General features: G+C 33.4%; 1 protein-coding gene across 1 annotated transcript in view; it reads left to right on the forward strand.

Annotated features, from left to right (window-relative positions):
- LOC150095945 (X-linked retinitis pigmentosa GTPase regulator-like) overlaps positions 1-14,790 on the forward strand; it is a 166,165-nt gene that overhangs the window by 58,728 nt on the left and 92,647 nt on the right. Inside the window, exon 8 of the mRNA XM_090409247.1 lies at positions 13,159-13,317. Within this exon, the coding sequence (XP_090265373.1) occupies positions 13,159-13,317 (159 nt within the window). The remainder of the gene's footprint in view (positions 1-13,158; positions 13,318-14,790) is intronic.

Here is a 14,790-nt window from a genome sequence, read left to right on the forward strand (position 1 = left end):
TTGACTCATTTTGGGAGGCTGCTGTACACTGTACAATCTGTCATCTCACTCACATTATTTTTGTTTGTTAATTTACATGTATTCTATGGCCCATTTGCCTGTTTTGTAGGAAGAAAACCAAAATTTTCATGAGTAAAGAACTCTTTTACTTCCATGTGAGATTGGCTAATTCATCTTTCATGTCAGCTCTGCCTCTTTCTTCAAATTTTCCCAGGACATTTCTGAAAGTTTGGAATGCACTCTTATATATAAACTTATATATATTTTTGTGAAAATATATTTTATTTTTGTGAAAATAAGAATTAATACAGAGTCAATAGGATATTTATCTATACCTGCTGAGTGAGAAATATTTATATATATATATATAATAGAAACAGCAAATTCATAAAATTCATAGAAAATGAGAGTATGTTAATACCACGAAACTACATCTTTTGTAGATTTTTGTTTTGGGATGAAGAAAGTGTGACATTTCTGCATATTCATCTGAGCAAACACAACTGAAATGCAGTATGATGAACATTGGTTTTTTTTCTTCTAGAGCAGTGAATATGTAGGTATATCGAAGCCAATATTTTCTTGAACTGACAAAAGTAACTAGTGATGAAAGTGGAGAACCCAGTTGTAAAATTAGCTATAAAGATTAAAAAGTCCACTGGCATATTTGAAGCTTCTAAGAAACATATCAAGCAAGTCTGATTAATTTTTCCACAGTTTGATATCTCAAATGCACATGAAGATTCAGTTTATGTAAATCTCAGCCAAAAAAGAAAGCTGATAGGACATTAATATTAGTACCATAGTTGATCCCGATAATCTTGGCAACCCTGCTACAGAGGCCAGTTAGGAAACTTTTTCAAGGTATTTCAAACCACTAATGAGTAGGACTGGCTTTTGGTTGATGGTCTCTGATCGGTGAAATTCATCTACCACAATCTACATTGTTAGCCAGGCCAGGAACATGTTTTTTTTTTTTTTTTAACAAGTTCTGCTGCTTTAATCAGCATTTACATGCTGATTAAAGCAGCATGAATAAAAGCATGCCTGTAGATTACAAATGCTTTCTTGGATTGAATCCACTATCATCAGTTTCCTTAAATGTTCCCTCAAGGGATGTTCAGGCTATTCTGACAGTTCTACATGATTAAGGTTGCATTATTAATAACTTCCTCCAGATTACTCTATTATTTGTCAGCACTCCAATATTGTATTTATCATTTTAGTCTTCTAAGGTGCCTCTGACTAAGTCAATCTACCTAGCTTCTAGGTCTTTCTCCTCGCATCTTGACATCTAACACGTGCTTTGCTCATCCTTTCTGACTGGTGCTTCTGACTAAGTCAATCTATATAGCTCTTTGTTTTCTTCTAGGTCTTTCTCCTGGCATCTTGACATCCAACACTTGCTTTACTCATCCTTTCTCTCCCATTAAGTGACCATACCACCTTAGAGTTTTTGCTTGGAGAGTGGTGAATGAGTGGAATGGATTGCTAGAATTAGTAGATCATGACCTGACAGTGAATCAGTTTAAGGAGAGTACAATAAGCATTGTGTGTATATATTATTATTATTATTATTATTAAGTGCATTAAGGAATGTAAGAATTCCTCACCATTAAAGGCAGCCTGGTCAACAACTTATTGCCAGTAAACCATCTGGGTAGATAAATGTTAATATATTTACCAAACTGAAGCATGCCACTATTCTGATTTGAAGGGTAAAAAGAAAAACCATGAGAACATATCGTGATCATATTCTCTCTTAAATTTGAATGCAACATTTTGGAACACTTGTAAAACACTACAAAACTAAAGAATGCTTTTCACATTAAGCACTTTTTGAGTTTATGTGGTTGATTTTGGTTGATTTAATTTTTTGCATAACCTACCGTTCTTGTGTTCTTTTTTCATCCTTGATATATATATAATTTACTTGTTTTGCAACTCGAGTTAGGAAAGCAATTTAGCAAACTAAATTTGCCTTTGTGCCCAGAGGTATTATTTTGGAAATTGTCAGATTTGGCAATTTACAAAATAATTTATTGTTATTATCATTTTATCATTATTATTGTAAGACTCATCGCGAGAGACCCAAACTATCCACACAATCTATTATACCTCTCCTTGAACCCATTAACAAACAAAGTGCTTACAACTGACTCTGGCAATCCATTCTATTCATTCTCAATGCTCCAAGTGAAAAATCTAGTCTTCACACCCCCTACTAACTGCACTTTTTCTTAACTTTCAGGGATGACCTCTTCTTCTGTCTCCTCTAACCAAGTGCTGAAACATTTCTCCTGCATCAATCCTATAAACCCCTTTAAAGTAACTTAAATGTTTCTCTTATATCACCTCTTTTTTTGCCTATCAACCAACTTCTGTGGTCCACACACCTTTCATCTGTCTTCACAGGGAAAAGATTCAGAGGTCACTCACCTCTGAATCCACTCCACCACTTCTTATCCCCCAAGAAAACCAGGAGAACCAGACCTGAGCACAGTAATCTAGATGTGCTCTTATCAAGGCTTTATAGGGAGGAATAACTTCTTTATCTCTACTTGTTAGTATGTTCTTCAATGGCCAAGTAATCTCTTAGCAATATGTTTTCTAAACTTCAACTCTTTGTCTACCATCCAGAAATCTCTTGCATCATCTGTTTTCTGGAATGTAGTTCCATCAATATTGTACACAGCTTAAAATAGATTTATCCCAAAAGCATAACTTTACATTTCTCCACATTAAACTGATACCCATACTGACAGCATATTTAAATCATCAGTAAACAACTGAATATTTCCTTTCTGATTTTTTCCTATATCATTTATGTACAAATTAAACATTAATTTTCCTAGCACGCAACTTTGTAGGACACCACCAGTCCTGCTTTCTCCTGGATTCTGCTCCACCATATACCACTTCTTGATATCTGTGCATTAGCCATTCTCAACTATCCCCATTTGTTCTAATTTGTGTAATAGAATTCCATCTGGTATTCTAGCAGAATCATCATGTAGCCATTTTCTTTATCCAACTCAGCTGTCACTTTTATAAAAATTAGTAAATTATTAAGGCATGACTGCCTGTTCACAAAGCCATGTTGCCCCTCATAGAGTATCATATTCTTATCTGTCCATTCTTGAGTTTTCTTTTTGACCAATTTTTCCCACTACTTTTACCACCCCTCTTGAGATACTGATTGGTTTATAATTTGCTACTGCAGTCTTAGAATCTCCCTTATGTAAGGGAATTATTTTGCCTCTTTCCACTCCCTTGGAACTCTATCAGAGCTAAGACTTAAATTAAAAAGCATAGTCAGAGGCACTGCCAGTTCCCTTGTTCTTTCCTACAAAATGTGAGCTGATATCCCATCTAATTCTGCATCAGATCCACCTCTGATCTCACAGCAGTCTCTTTCACATATGTCACAGCAGTAACCTGACTTGATTGATATACTCTTTCAAAGTGGTTATTTGGTAATTCAACTATTTTATCAGCTCTCATTAAGTATTCTTCCATAGTCATTGTTCCACTTACTTGCTGTGTAAAGAAAAAAACTATTTGGGATTCCATTTGACCTGCTTGACTAGTTTCTTTATGTAATCTGATTTTGCCTTTCTTACCAGGCTTATCATCCTTCTTGCCTAATTCCTGTACTGTTCATGCACTTGCTGGTCACCTTTCTCCTTATATTTAGTCATCCACAACATTTTCTTTTCCTAATCAATGCATCTAGATAAATGGTGGGTGATCTTGCCATCATGTAACAATGCAAATTTATTTGAATTCCCTTTGAGTATTAGTAATCCAATTTGTTGTCCAGTTCTAGTATTCATTCGCTTGCAATGTTTGTCCACTCAGCCAAATGTCAGTGTAAATATTATAATTGCATACAATCAAATTAAAAAAAATTATTTTAAAAAAAAATTTTATTTTATTTTTATTTTTATTACTAGGGGACTCTTCCCCCTGGTGCCTACGCCCCCCCCCCTGTGTTCTGGACTGGTAGGCCGGTTCTCCTTGAATTCTGATGACTAGAATTTTGAAAACTCGAAAAGGGGGTTTTCCCCCACCCACCCCCTGAGTTCTGGACTGGTAGGCCGGTTCTCCTTGAATTCTGAATACTCGAATTTTGAAGACTCAACACTCAGGGTTGCCCCTGAGTTTCAAAACCTTTCAAATAACTTGACAAAAAACGTAACACAAAAACGTTATTATAAAAAGGCTTATCGTTTTATATGTATAGAGTAGATTTGGCATCTCCAAGGAGTCTAAAGACTCATCGAGGGAGGGCACCTGCTCTACAGCTCTGTCTCCACCACTGAATCCTCCACCTGACCACAACCACACCAAAGCCATCTACCGCCGACCACCACTGGTATTTCCACAGACAATCACAAACATCCCTGCCCACTACAGGATTTGAACCCGCAGCCTTTTGCCTGGAGAGCGGATATGCTAATCTCTTGGCCAGCCAGGCTGGCCTCTTCTCATTTACATGAGGCACTTTTCATTTACTTTTTGTTTTACAGGACAATATACTAAATATTTATACCATTTAATATCACTGAGAGTTTAATGGCTTATCACAGCACAAAACTAAATAAGAATTAAATACATTATTACCAATAATGTGCCTCTAGCTAGACCCAGACATTATCAAGGTTAAAAGCAGTCACAATGTATTCTGTTAAATAATAACTGCAATATGTTATATTTCAGGTGTTGATGAGAAAGGATCATCAACTCCACTTTCTAATCAAGGATTAACAAGAAGGTAATCATTGTTATTATTTTTTTTTTTTGAGAGAGTAGGAAATGATTGTCAGACATACAAAAATATATTGGGAAAATTTGAAGAAAAGAGCAATTGATTGTTGTGCCTCTAACTAGACTCAGACATTATTAAGGTTAAAAGCAGTGTCTTCTTGAAATTGGAGGGGATCACCATTTAGTCTTGAGCAGGATAAAATTGAATTTCATATTGCAAAGAAGAACACGTAAGAAAGTTTTAAAGCAAATAAAAGTTGAGCAGCTTTCAAATATGAACTGTAGACTAAAATACACAAACATGATTGAAGAAAAAATGAAAGAGTTTGAGAACAGGAACCAAACCTTCGAGATTCAGTGGCAAGCCCTGAAGTTTTTCAGCCAGAGAGGCATGTAGTGAAGTTGTCTGCAAGGATAGAAAAATCAGAACTCCATGGTGGACATAGGATGTTAAAGAGGCAGTGAAAGAAAAGAAGAAAGCATATCAAAAGTTCCTGGCAAATAAGTTTTACACAGTGTTTAGTTTTCTTACAGAGACAAATGTAAGAAAGCTAAACACTGTTTAAAACTAGCTAAATAAAAGTCATGGGAGGCCTTTGGTTAAAAACATAGAATGTAAATATCAAGAAGGTGGCAAGATATTCTGGAGATTGTTGAATAAGCTCAGAAATGGAAGTAAGCTCAGAAGGAAGAAAGAGTGCTGTAAAAGGAATTAGAGATGATAAAAGTGACATGAAAAGAGAAAAAGATATCCTTGAAGTATGGAGTAATTACTTTGAAAAATTGCTAAATGAAACAAGCAGTGATGACAGCACAGTGGTAAAAAACACTGACCAGGCATGCAGTCAGGAATACATATCTATACTTTATGTAGAAAAAGCTATCAAAAACCTGAAATGTGGAAAGGCAGCAAGAGTAGATGATATTTGACCAGAAATACTCAAGTATGGAGGTATTAAAGTCTTGCAGTGGCTGCACTGCATAGTTCAGAAAGTCTGGACAGAGGGACAAATTCCAGATGATTGGAGTAGCGCTCTCATAGTACCCATATATAAAAATGGAAATAAAACTGAATGTGAGAATTACAGAGGTATTTCTCTACTGAGTGTTCCTGGTAAGATATATGCAAATATACTTGAGAAACGGTTAAGAAGGATTGTGGAAGAGAAGCTTGGTGAAGAACAAGCTGAATTCATGTCAAATAGAGACTGTCACAAGTAGATTTTCACTTTACGACAGATAGTTGACAAATCATGGAAAGAGAACAAAGATCTGTATTTAAGTTTTATAGATCTGGAAAAGGCATATGAGAAGGTGCCAAGAGAAAAGCTATTAAAATGTTTAAAATAAATATTAAAATAAAAAGTTTAAAATGCTACAGTTATATGGTGTCAATGGGGCATTATATCAAGCAATACTTAGTCTTTATTTGAGTGTTAAGTCAGCAGTTAGAATTGAAGGAAGTACAGAAAGGTGGTTTGATGTTAAATCTGGTGTCAGACAAGGATGTACTTCATCCCCTCTGTTATTCATTATCTGTATGGATCACATTATGCAGGAAAGTAGTATTAAACCTGATATCAAGATTAAAGATGTTAATCTCAGATTTATGTGGATGATGTTATACTTCTAAATAAATCTGCTGGAAGTCTGCAAGATTCCCTGACTAAAGTGAATAACTGTTGTAATAGATATGGTATGATTATCAGCATTAAAAAGACAAAAACAATGAAATTAGGCAGAAATATTCAAAATATCAACTGCATTGTGAATGGAGAACCTATAGAACAAATAAAACATTTCAGCTACTTAGGCACGATTTTTAGTGAAAATGGTAAATTAAATGTGGAAATAGACAACAGAATCAACAAAACTGGTATGGTATGTCAGGAAGTCAACTGAATAAATTTATATGGAATAAGAGAGAAATTAGTCAAAATCTGTATACAAGACAGTATTCAAGCTAATTTTAACTTATGGATCCGAGAGCTAAGTCAGAAGTAAAACACTTGACCAAAGACTAGAGTCCTGAGAAAGATTAGGGGCATGAACAGATGGCATCATTGGCAGTATCATATTAAAAATGAGGATATTTAAAAGAATTTAACATTGTCAGCATCCAGGAATGCATTAGCATAGCTAATCTCAGGTGGTATGGTCACTTAAACAGAAGGGGCGAGGAAAGATTAGCAAAACAAGTGTTCTCTGCCAGGTTGGCAGATAAAAAAACCAGAGGAAGATCAAGATATAGTGGATTGATACAGTAAAAAGTGCCTTAGAAGATAGAAATATAAGATCTGATAATGTTGGAGTCTTGACAGGTAACAGACTGATTTGGAGGAAAATTGTTGATCGGACATTAGTAATGATGTAATTTTTTCATGTAGTACTATCATATCCTGTACACCCCTTGAGGGTATATATATCAGGAATTTGATGATGATGATTTTTTGAATGGCATACAGTATCGAGTAGTGTGAATAAGCATCAAAATGTGGAAATTAGACGATTTATTTGTGCCTGTGATCAAACAGAAATGGAGGACTTTTTCTAGTCATTAGAGAAGGCAGCTGATATAAATAAAAATGAAGTACTTGTTGGAGATCTAAACAGCAAAGTAAGAAATGAATACCAGATATACAGAAATCTGTTGGGAAAATTTGAGGGAAAGAGCAAGGCTAATAATCATAATGGCAAGTACCTGCTGGATTTCTGTTCAAGATGTGGACTAGTTATCACTAGCAATATGTTACAGCATAAAGATGTACACACATTTATTCAGAGAGAAGAAATAAGAAACATTGACTATGTCATTGTGGATAGTGATATCTTCTTACTGGTTCAGGACAAAAGAGTATATAAGGGATTTGAAATAGGAAGTGATCGCTATTTAGTTTTGACCAGAGTAAATTGAATATCTTATTGAAATGAAAAATGTGTCAGAAAGTTTTAAAAAGGATCAAAGTTAAATAGCTTTAAGAGTGAACTGTACACAAATATTATTGGAAGAAAAATGGAGTTTGAAAACAATAATCATTGCTTGGAGACTCACTGGCAGACTCTGAAGAAAACAAAACATTGATTGATTCAGCCAGACAAGCATGTGGTGAAGTTGTCTGTAAGATAAATCAGAAATCCACTATCAAGTAAGTTGGCAGATGCCTTAAGCAAATATAGAGAAAAAGTATGAAAGTAAAGCAGTATGTAAAACTAGCTAAACAGAAGTCTTTGGAATACTGTGGTATAAATATTGGGTAATCACAAGATATCACTTCACAACTGGAGCCTGTTGTGAAGCTTAGAAATGGAGGAAAGAGTATTATAAAAGGAATCACAGATGATAAATGTGATATGAAAACCAGAAATAATGATATTCTGGATGTTTGTATTAAATATTTTAAGGACTGTTGAATGAAGGAAGAAATGACAGAACAATAGTCGGAAATATTTAAGAGAAAAGCAATCAAGAGTACACATTAATACTTGAGGTAGAAAAAGTCATCAAAAACTTGAAATGTGGAAGGCAACCGGAGTAGTAGATATTTGACTAGAAATGCTGAAATATAGAGGTATGAAGGTTTTATAATGGCTGCACTGCACAATTCAGAAGGCTTGGTCAGAAGATTGAATTCCAGATAATTGGACTCTTGTAGGAGAATTACACAGGAATTTCCATACCAAATATTTCAGGTATGATTTATTTAAGAAGATTTAGGCCAAACTGGATTTATTGGGTTCAGAGTTTCATTTTACAACAAATAATTGTAAAATCATAGGAATAAAAGAGGGATCTATGTTTAAGTTTTATAGATATGGAAAAGGCATATGATAAGATTCTAAGAGAAAATTTGTTGAAAACCTGACTGTTATATGGTGTAAATAGGGCACCTAGTGAATCACAGTCTGTGTTTAAAATTGTAAATCACAGTTAGAATCAGGAAGAAATGGGAAAATGGTTTGATGTAAAATCAGGTTGGAGACAAAGGTGCATGCTATCTCCACTGTTATTCATCATCTACATCAGGCATGTAGATGATGAAACACGCGGGCCGCATGAGGCCCGCTGATAAGTAACATGCGGCCTGGCAAACTTTGTAACAGTATGGTTATTTAACTTTTGACAACACCGAATTAAATAAACATATTTAAAAAATTAACATTTCCACTTAAGATTATTTTATACAGCGAACTACTCTACAATTTCTAAAGGAAATAATGTTCTATTTGTCATTTCATAAAATGTTGTTATACCACTGCACAAATATTGATTTTTAAAGAGGAAGTCTATGTACACAGCTACATCCGCTGACCACAGCAATCGGAGGCTAGCCGTTAGCAATTTTCAAGTCGTAAGAAAGTGTAGTGTTTTCTTTATAATTAATAAAGAATTTATAAAAATAATGTCGGATGTCGAAACCTTCAACTAGTATAAGTAAAAAACAATTAATTCAAGAAGAACATTGTAGTTTTAAGAAAAATGGCAGTTACAATGTTTTTGTATTCAAGGGAAAAAAGTTTTATGCCTGATATGTAGAAACTCTATTGCAGTTTGCAAAGAATATAATATTAAAAGGCATTACGATACAAATCATAAAGAAAACTATGACAAATATGTTGCAAAACTTCGTGAAGATAAATTGTCAGAATTAAAGTTGACACTTCAAAATCAAAAGTGCATTTACCAAACCTGTTGAAGATAATAGAGCTGCGGTAAAAACCAGTTATTTGTTATCACATTTAATTGCAAGCAAGTCGAAACCATTCACTGAAGGGAATTTAATCACGAATGTATTATTAAAGCAGTTGAAGTGTTGTGTCTTGATCATTTAAAGAAATTTAAAAATATAAGCTTATCTCGAAATACCATTGCTAGCAGAATTGATGATATAGCCGGGAACTTAAGGAATCAACTCAAATTAATAATTCCAACATTTCAGACCTATTCCCTTGCAAATGACGAAAGTACATATATACGGGATATCGCTCTACTGGCTGTTTTTATTCATGGATGTGATATTATCTTAAAAGTTAGTGAAGAACTTCTAGAAATTATTCCTGTGCACAATACAACCACCGCAGTTGATATTTTTGATGCCCTTATGGAAGTTTTTAATGAATACAATTTACCGTTAAAAAAGTTAGTTTGTCTTGCAACTGATGGTGCTCCTGCCATGACTGGTGTTGTTAAAGGAGTTGTTACAAATTTAAAAGAAAATGCCAAGAACAAGATATTAATAGTTTTCAACATTTCCATTGCATTATTCATCAGCAAACACCACGCTCCAAAGTTTTAAATATTGGACATGTCCTAAAAAATGTCAGTAAAATTGTAAATTATATTCGTGCATGTGGGCTTAATCATCGCCAATTTAGTAACTTTCTAGAAGATATAGAAAGTGAATATAGCGATCTACCTTATTATACAGAAATTAGATAGCTTTCCAGTCATAAAGTTTTAAAGCAATTCTTCAAATTGCTGGATGAAATTACCATTTTTTTTTTATCATCAAAAAATTATTAATGTGAAATATTAAAAAATGATCAATGGATAAAGGACCTGACTTTATCAGTTGACATTACAAGTCATCTTAATCTTAAGCTACAAAGCAAACATCAAGTAGTTACCATGTTATTTGACAATATTAACATTTTCAAACAGAAATTATTAGTTTGGCAAAAACAAATTCAAAAAGAAAATTTATCCCATTTTCAATGTTATCAATCATTATTACAAAAATCACCGAAATTGAAATTTTCAGGATATGCCAATCAAATTAAATTATTAGAATATGAATTCAAAAGAAGATTTTTAGATTTTAAGAAATATAAAATTCAGTTTTACTTATTTATTTCTCCTCTATCGATTGATTTTAAAACTGTTGATGACAATTTACAGTTGGAATTAATCGAAATTCAGTGTGATTCCGTATTGAAACAAAAATATATGCTGTTGGAATTCCAAAGTTCTCTAATTATTTATCAGTCGATTGATACCCCAATGTGTTATGTGCAATTAGGCGTATTTTATCTATGTTCAGTAGCACATATTTATGTGAACAACTATTTTCAACTTTAAATAATAATAAAACTGTGGAAAGATCAAGATTAACAGATCACCATGTGCAAGCAATATTGAAAATAACTACAGCTCAACAAATTCAACCAAATTTTGAAGAGTTCATATATGAAAAATGTTGTCAAGTTTCTTCAAAAAAATGATATGTATAATTTTATTTAAATACGTAAACTTTATATTTTATATGTATTTTTGTGACATGGTTGTATTTTGTACTTATATATTCTAATGTTAATATTAAAAATCTGTTTCCTCTTCATTTCGAGATTTTTTTCCTGTTGCGGTCCGCGGCTTGTTTAATTCTTAATTTGGCCCTTGGAGGTAAATGAGTTTGACATGCCTGATCTACATGGATTATATGAAGGCAGTTAGTATTAAACCTGTTATCATAATTGGAGATGTTAATCTCATCTCTTAAATAAATGCAGTACAAGTTTGCAGGATTCCTTAACCAAATTGAATAACTGCTGTAATAAATAAAAATAATAGATTGCATTCTGAATGGAGAACTTATAGAACAAGTAAAATATTTAGTTTAAATGTTTGATGTTTTAGGCAAAATTCTTAGTGAAAATTAAATATTGAAATAGTAGAATTAGCAAAGTTGTTATAGTGAAGAGTCAACTGACTTAATTACATGGAATAAGAAGCAAGAAATTAGTCAGAACACTAAAATAGCAGTATTGAAGCCAATTTTAATTTATGGATCTGAGAGCTGGGTTAGAAGTAAAACACATGATCAAAGACTGGAGACTCTAGATATAAGAGTTCTGAGAATAATTAAGGGAGTGAACAGATAGCACTAATCTCAGGTAGTATGGTGGTCGCTTAAAACAGAATTGGAGAAGAAAGATTAGCAGTGCAGTTGTTTGATGCCAAGATAGCAGGAAAAAGATCCATCAGCATTGATGCAATTAGCATTTCCTTAGATGACAAAATGACAAAATATAAAATCTGATAATGCTGGAGTCCTGGCAGATAACAGACTAGTTTGGAGGAAGTTAGTAATGATGTAAACCTTTCATGTAGTACCATCATTGTATCCTGTTCATGTTGCTGATATGTATCCTAATGGGTACATGTAAGGAATTTGTTGTTGATAATGATCTGATACCTTGCATTATGTAGGTGGAACCAGCAGGTGCCAGTTCTATCTACGTGGAAGTTTTTGTATATGTGAAACCCTTAATAGTGTTAAACTTCAACCTTTGTCAGAGGCTGTTTCTATGGTACTTATTCTCAGATTTTAATTTGCTTCTTTTTTTTTATTTTATTCATTGAAACACCTTTGGTATGAGTTCTAATAAATATTTATAGAAAAGAATACTATTACCTTAGAATTAAATTATACTGTTATGAGAGAGAATATGAGAGCAGAGAAAAAATTGAAAGGATATAAAAATTAGTGACTGAACTTAATGAATCAATCCTTTGTTTACCATAAGAGACAATGCCAAAAAAATTAAAAAAATTATGTAAAAGTGCCATATATCCATTGATGTTTCTGTTTATTTGACCAGCAATTATGGAAAAAATGGAAAGGATTCTTGCTTCCTGAATTTAGCATCAAATAAAGAAAGTTCCTGTTTCTACTCAATGAATCAAGAAAATCACCAAAAGATTTGAGTCTTTTAAAAAGTGATGGTCTTGATGCTAAAATATTTAAAGCTAGTTCAAAATGGTTCCAAAAATTCAGACTGTCATGGACTTTCACAATGTAAAACTGATAGGAGAAGTTACTGAAATTTCATAAGAATATTGAAGGCTGTGAACTGATGCAAGTGTTTAACATAGGTGAAACTAGCTATTTTGGAAATGTTTTCCAAGATAAACATTAGTTTTCTTTGCAGAAAATAGTATGAAAGGTTGAAGGTTGACAAAGAATGCAAATACATGTTATGAAGAAGTTCACAGGAAGAAACATCTACACAACAGACAATGTTAGAGACCTACATTAATACATTTCTCTGAAGGCTTCATGTCATACATGTTGGAGGATGAATCAGTGTCTGATGTCGCTTTAATGTACTGTTTCTTTCTTGTTTACTATTTTTGCTACTTTCTGTTCTTAAATCTTTGTAGTTTCATATGATAAATTAAGACATACATTTATTTTTTATTTTTATCCTGTATGAAACCAATTCTTTGTCATTTCTGTTCATCTGAAAAATATAAGTTTACTTGAATTTTGGATTGTGTAACTTTATTGCAGAACATGTTGCTTGCTTAACTTGAAGTATTATTGTATATCTAAAATATATATTTTAATATATTTAATAATATATTATATTGCCCTAAAACTTTTCTTTTAGCACAAGGTGATGCTTATAGTTTTGGAGATGGTAGCTACGGACAACTAGGATTAGGAACCAAAATTTTGGAGGCTTATACCCCACATCAGATTAGTTTTCTAGAAGGTATAAAGGTAGCAAGAGTTAGTAGTGGAGAAAGTCACACAGCATTTTTAACAGGTTTGTTGTGTTTTAACTAATTGTCTAAATGTTTACAATCCACCTCACTTTCAAACCCAAAGGAATAGTTGGCACAAGTGATCTTTAAAGCACTAGCAGTAGTTTTTTAGTGGTTTGCTATAGTTGAGAGTGGATTGTATGTAATTTTATGGTAAGAACAACAATATAGTGTATTGAAAATAATTATGTAGACATCTGACTCTTTTGGAAACCTCTATTTTCTTAATGTGATTATAGGTGCCACTCTCTTTTGTAGTTTCACTAAATGTTGATACATTTACACAGATCTGTTTGTTAGCATTAATTTGGCACATATTGCTGCTTCAGAGACTTCTTTTTCCTATTAGGAGGAAATACCAACTAGACACCTTTTTCAGCCTGCAGCAATCCACTGTTGGATGAGGATCTCTGCTAATTTTCTCCTTTCCATTCTGTTTTCAGCTTTTCTCATCAATTGTATTCTAGCAATCCTAACAATTTCATCTTGCCATCCATAGGATTCCATCATTCTTCATTCCTTGGCCTTTCCCTTTGCCTACTACCATTAGGTCTTTATTCTGTTAATAATTTAGGCCAACATGTGTTATATCTTGCAATGTGTCCAGCCCATCTCTGTTTTGAATGCATAATATACCCGATAAGAAGGGTAGTGGTACAACCACTTTTCTTATCAGTGGTCTGAAGTGGCTGTTACAATGTTTTGATATCCAGAGCAAGAGCCCCTTCTCACATACATCTGTACATCTATTTGAGGGTATAACAGCAAATTACTGTAGGCCACCTGCTAGATAACTATATGACTAAATCTGTGTGTAATGAATTCTGTAGATTCCCAACCAGTTAATGAATAATGCTGCTCCCACTTACTCTGTCAGATTATGCATGTAAATGGAAACTTTTAAGGCTAAACATGAGTAGGAGACTGGATTTTCTAAGTGTTTGCAAGTTTTACACCTCTTGCTGCATACTCTGCTTGTCATGTAACTCTTCTTCCTAACTAACAATTCTCAAACAAAAAAACTCTACAAACACTATAATACTTGTAAAATAAGGATGTGCACTACCACCACTTAAAGTCACCCAGACAAAACCTATTAGTTCTAATAGAATCCCAGCTGGTAACCTCAACAACTTCTTTACACAGTTCCTTCTGTCGCTGTCAGAGCAAGATCAAATACCCCCCCCCCCCATTTGATCCTGCCAGATTTCAGATAAATTTCTTCACCAAATTTTTTGTTGCATTCAATTGCTGTCTCACTTTGCAATTTTGACCTCTCTGATTACTTATCTCTAAATTTTAATGAAGTCATTTTCCTTGGCAACTTGAATTAATCTAATTAAACTCACTTCCCTTCTCCAATTCCACTGATCAAGTGAGTGGGGATGCCAAAGTATTTGTTATTAGTATTGACCTAACAAAAAATAATTGATATATCTACCAGAATACTAGATAATCCTCCCCATCCTGCTATG

Source organism: Typopeltis vanoorti, chromosome 19 (genome assembly GCF_054136105.1).
Source record: "Typopeltis vanoorti isolate ZY-2024b chromosome 19, IOZ_Tvanoo_1.0, whole genome shotgun sequence".
Classification (NCBI taxonomy): domain Eukaryota; kingdom Metazoa; phylum Arthropoda; class Arachnida; order Uropygi; family Thelyphonidae; genus Typopeltis; species Typopeltis vanoorti.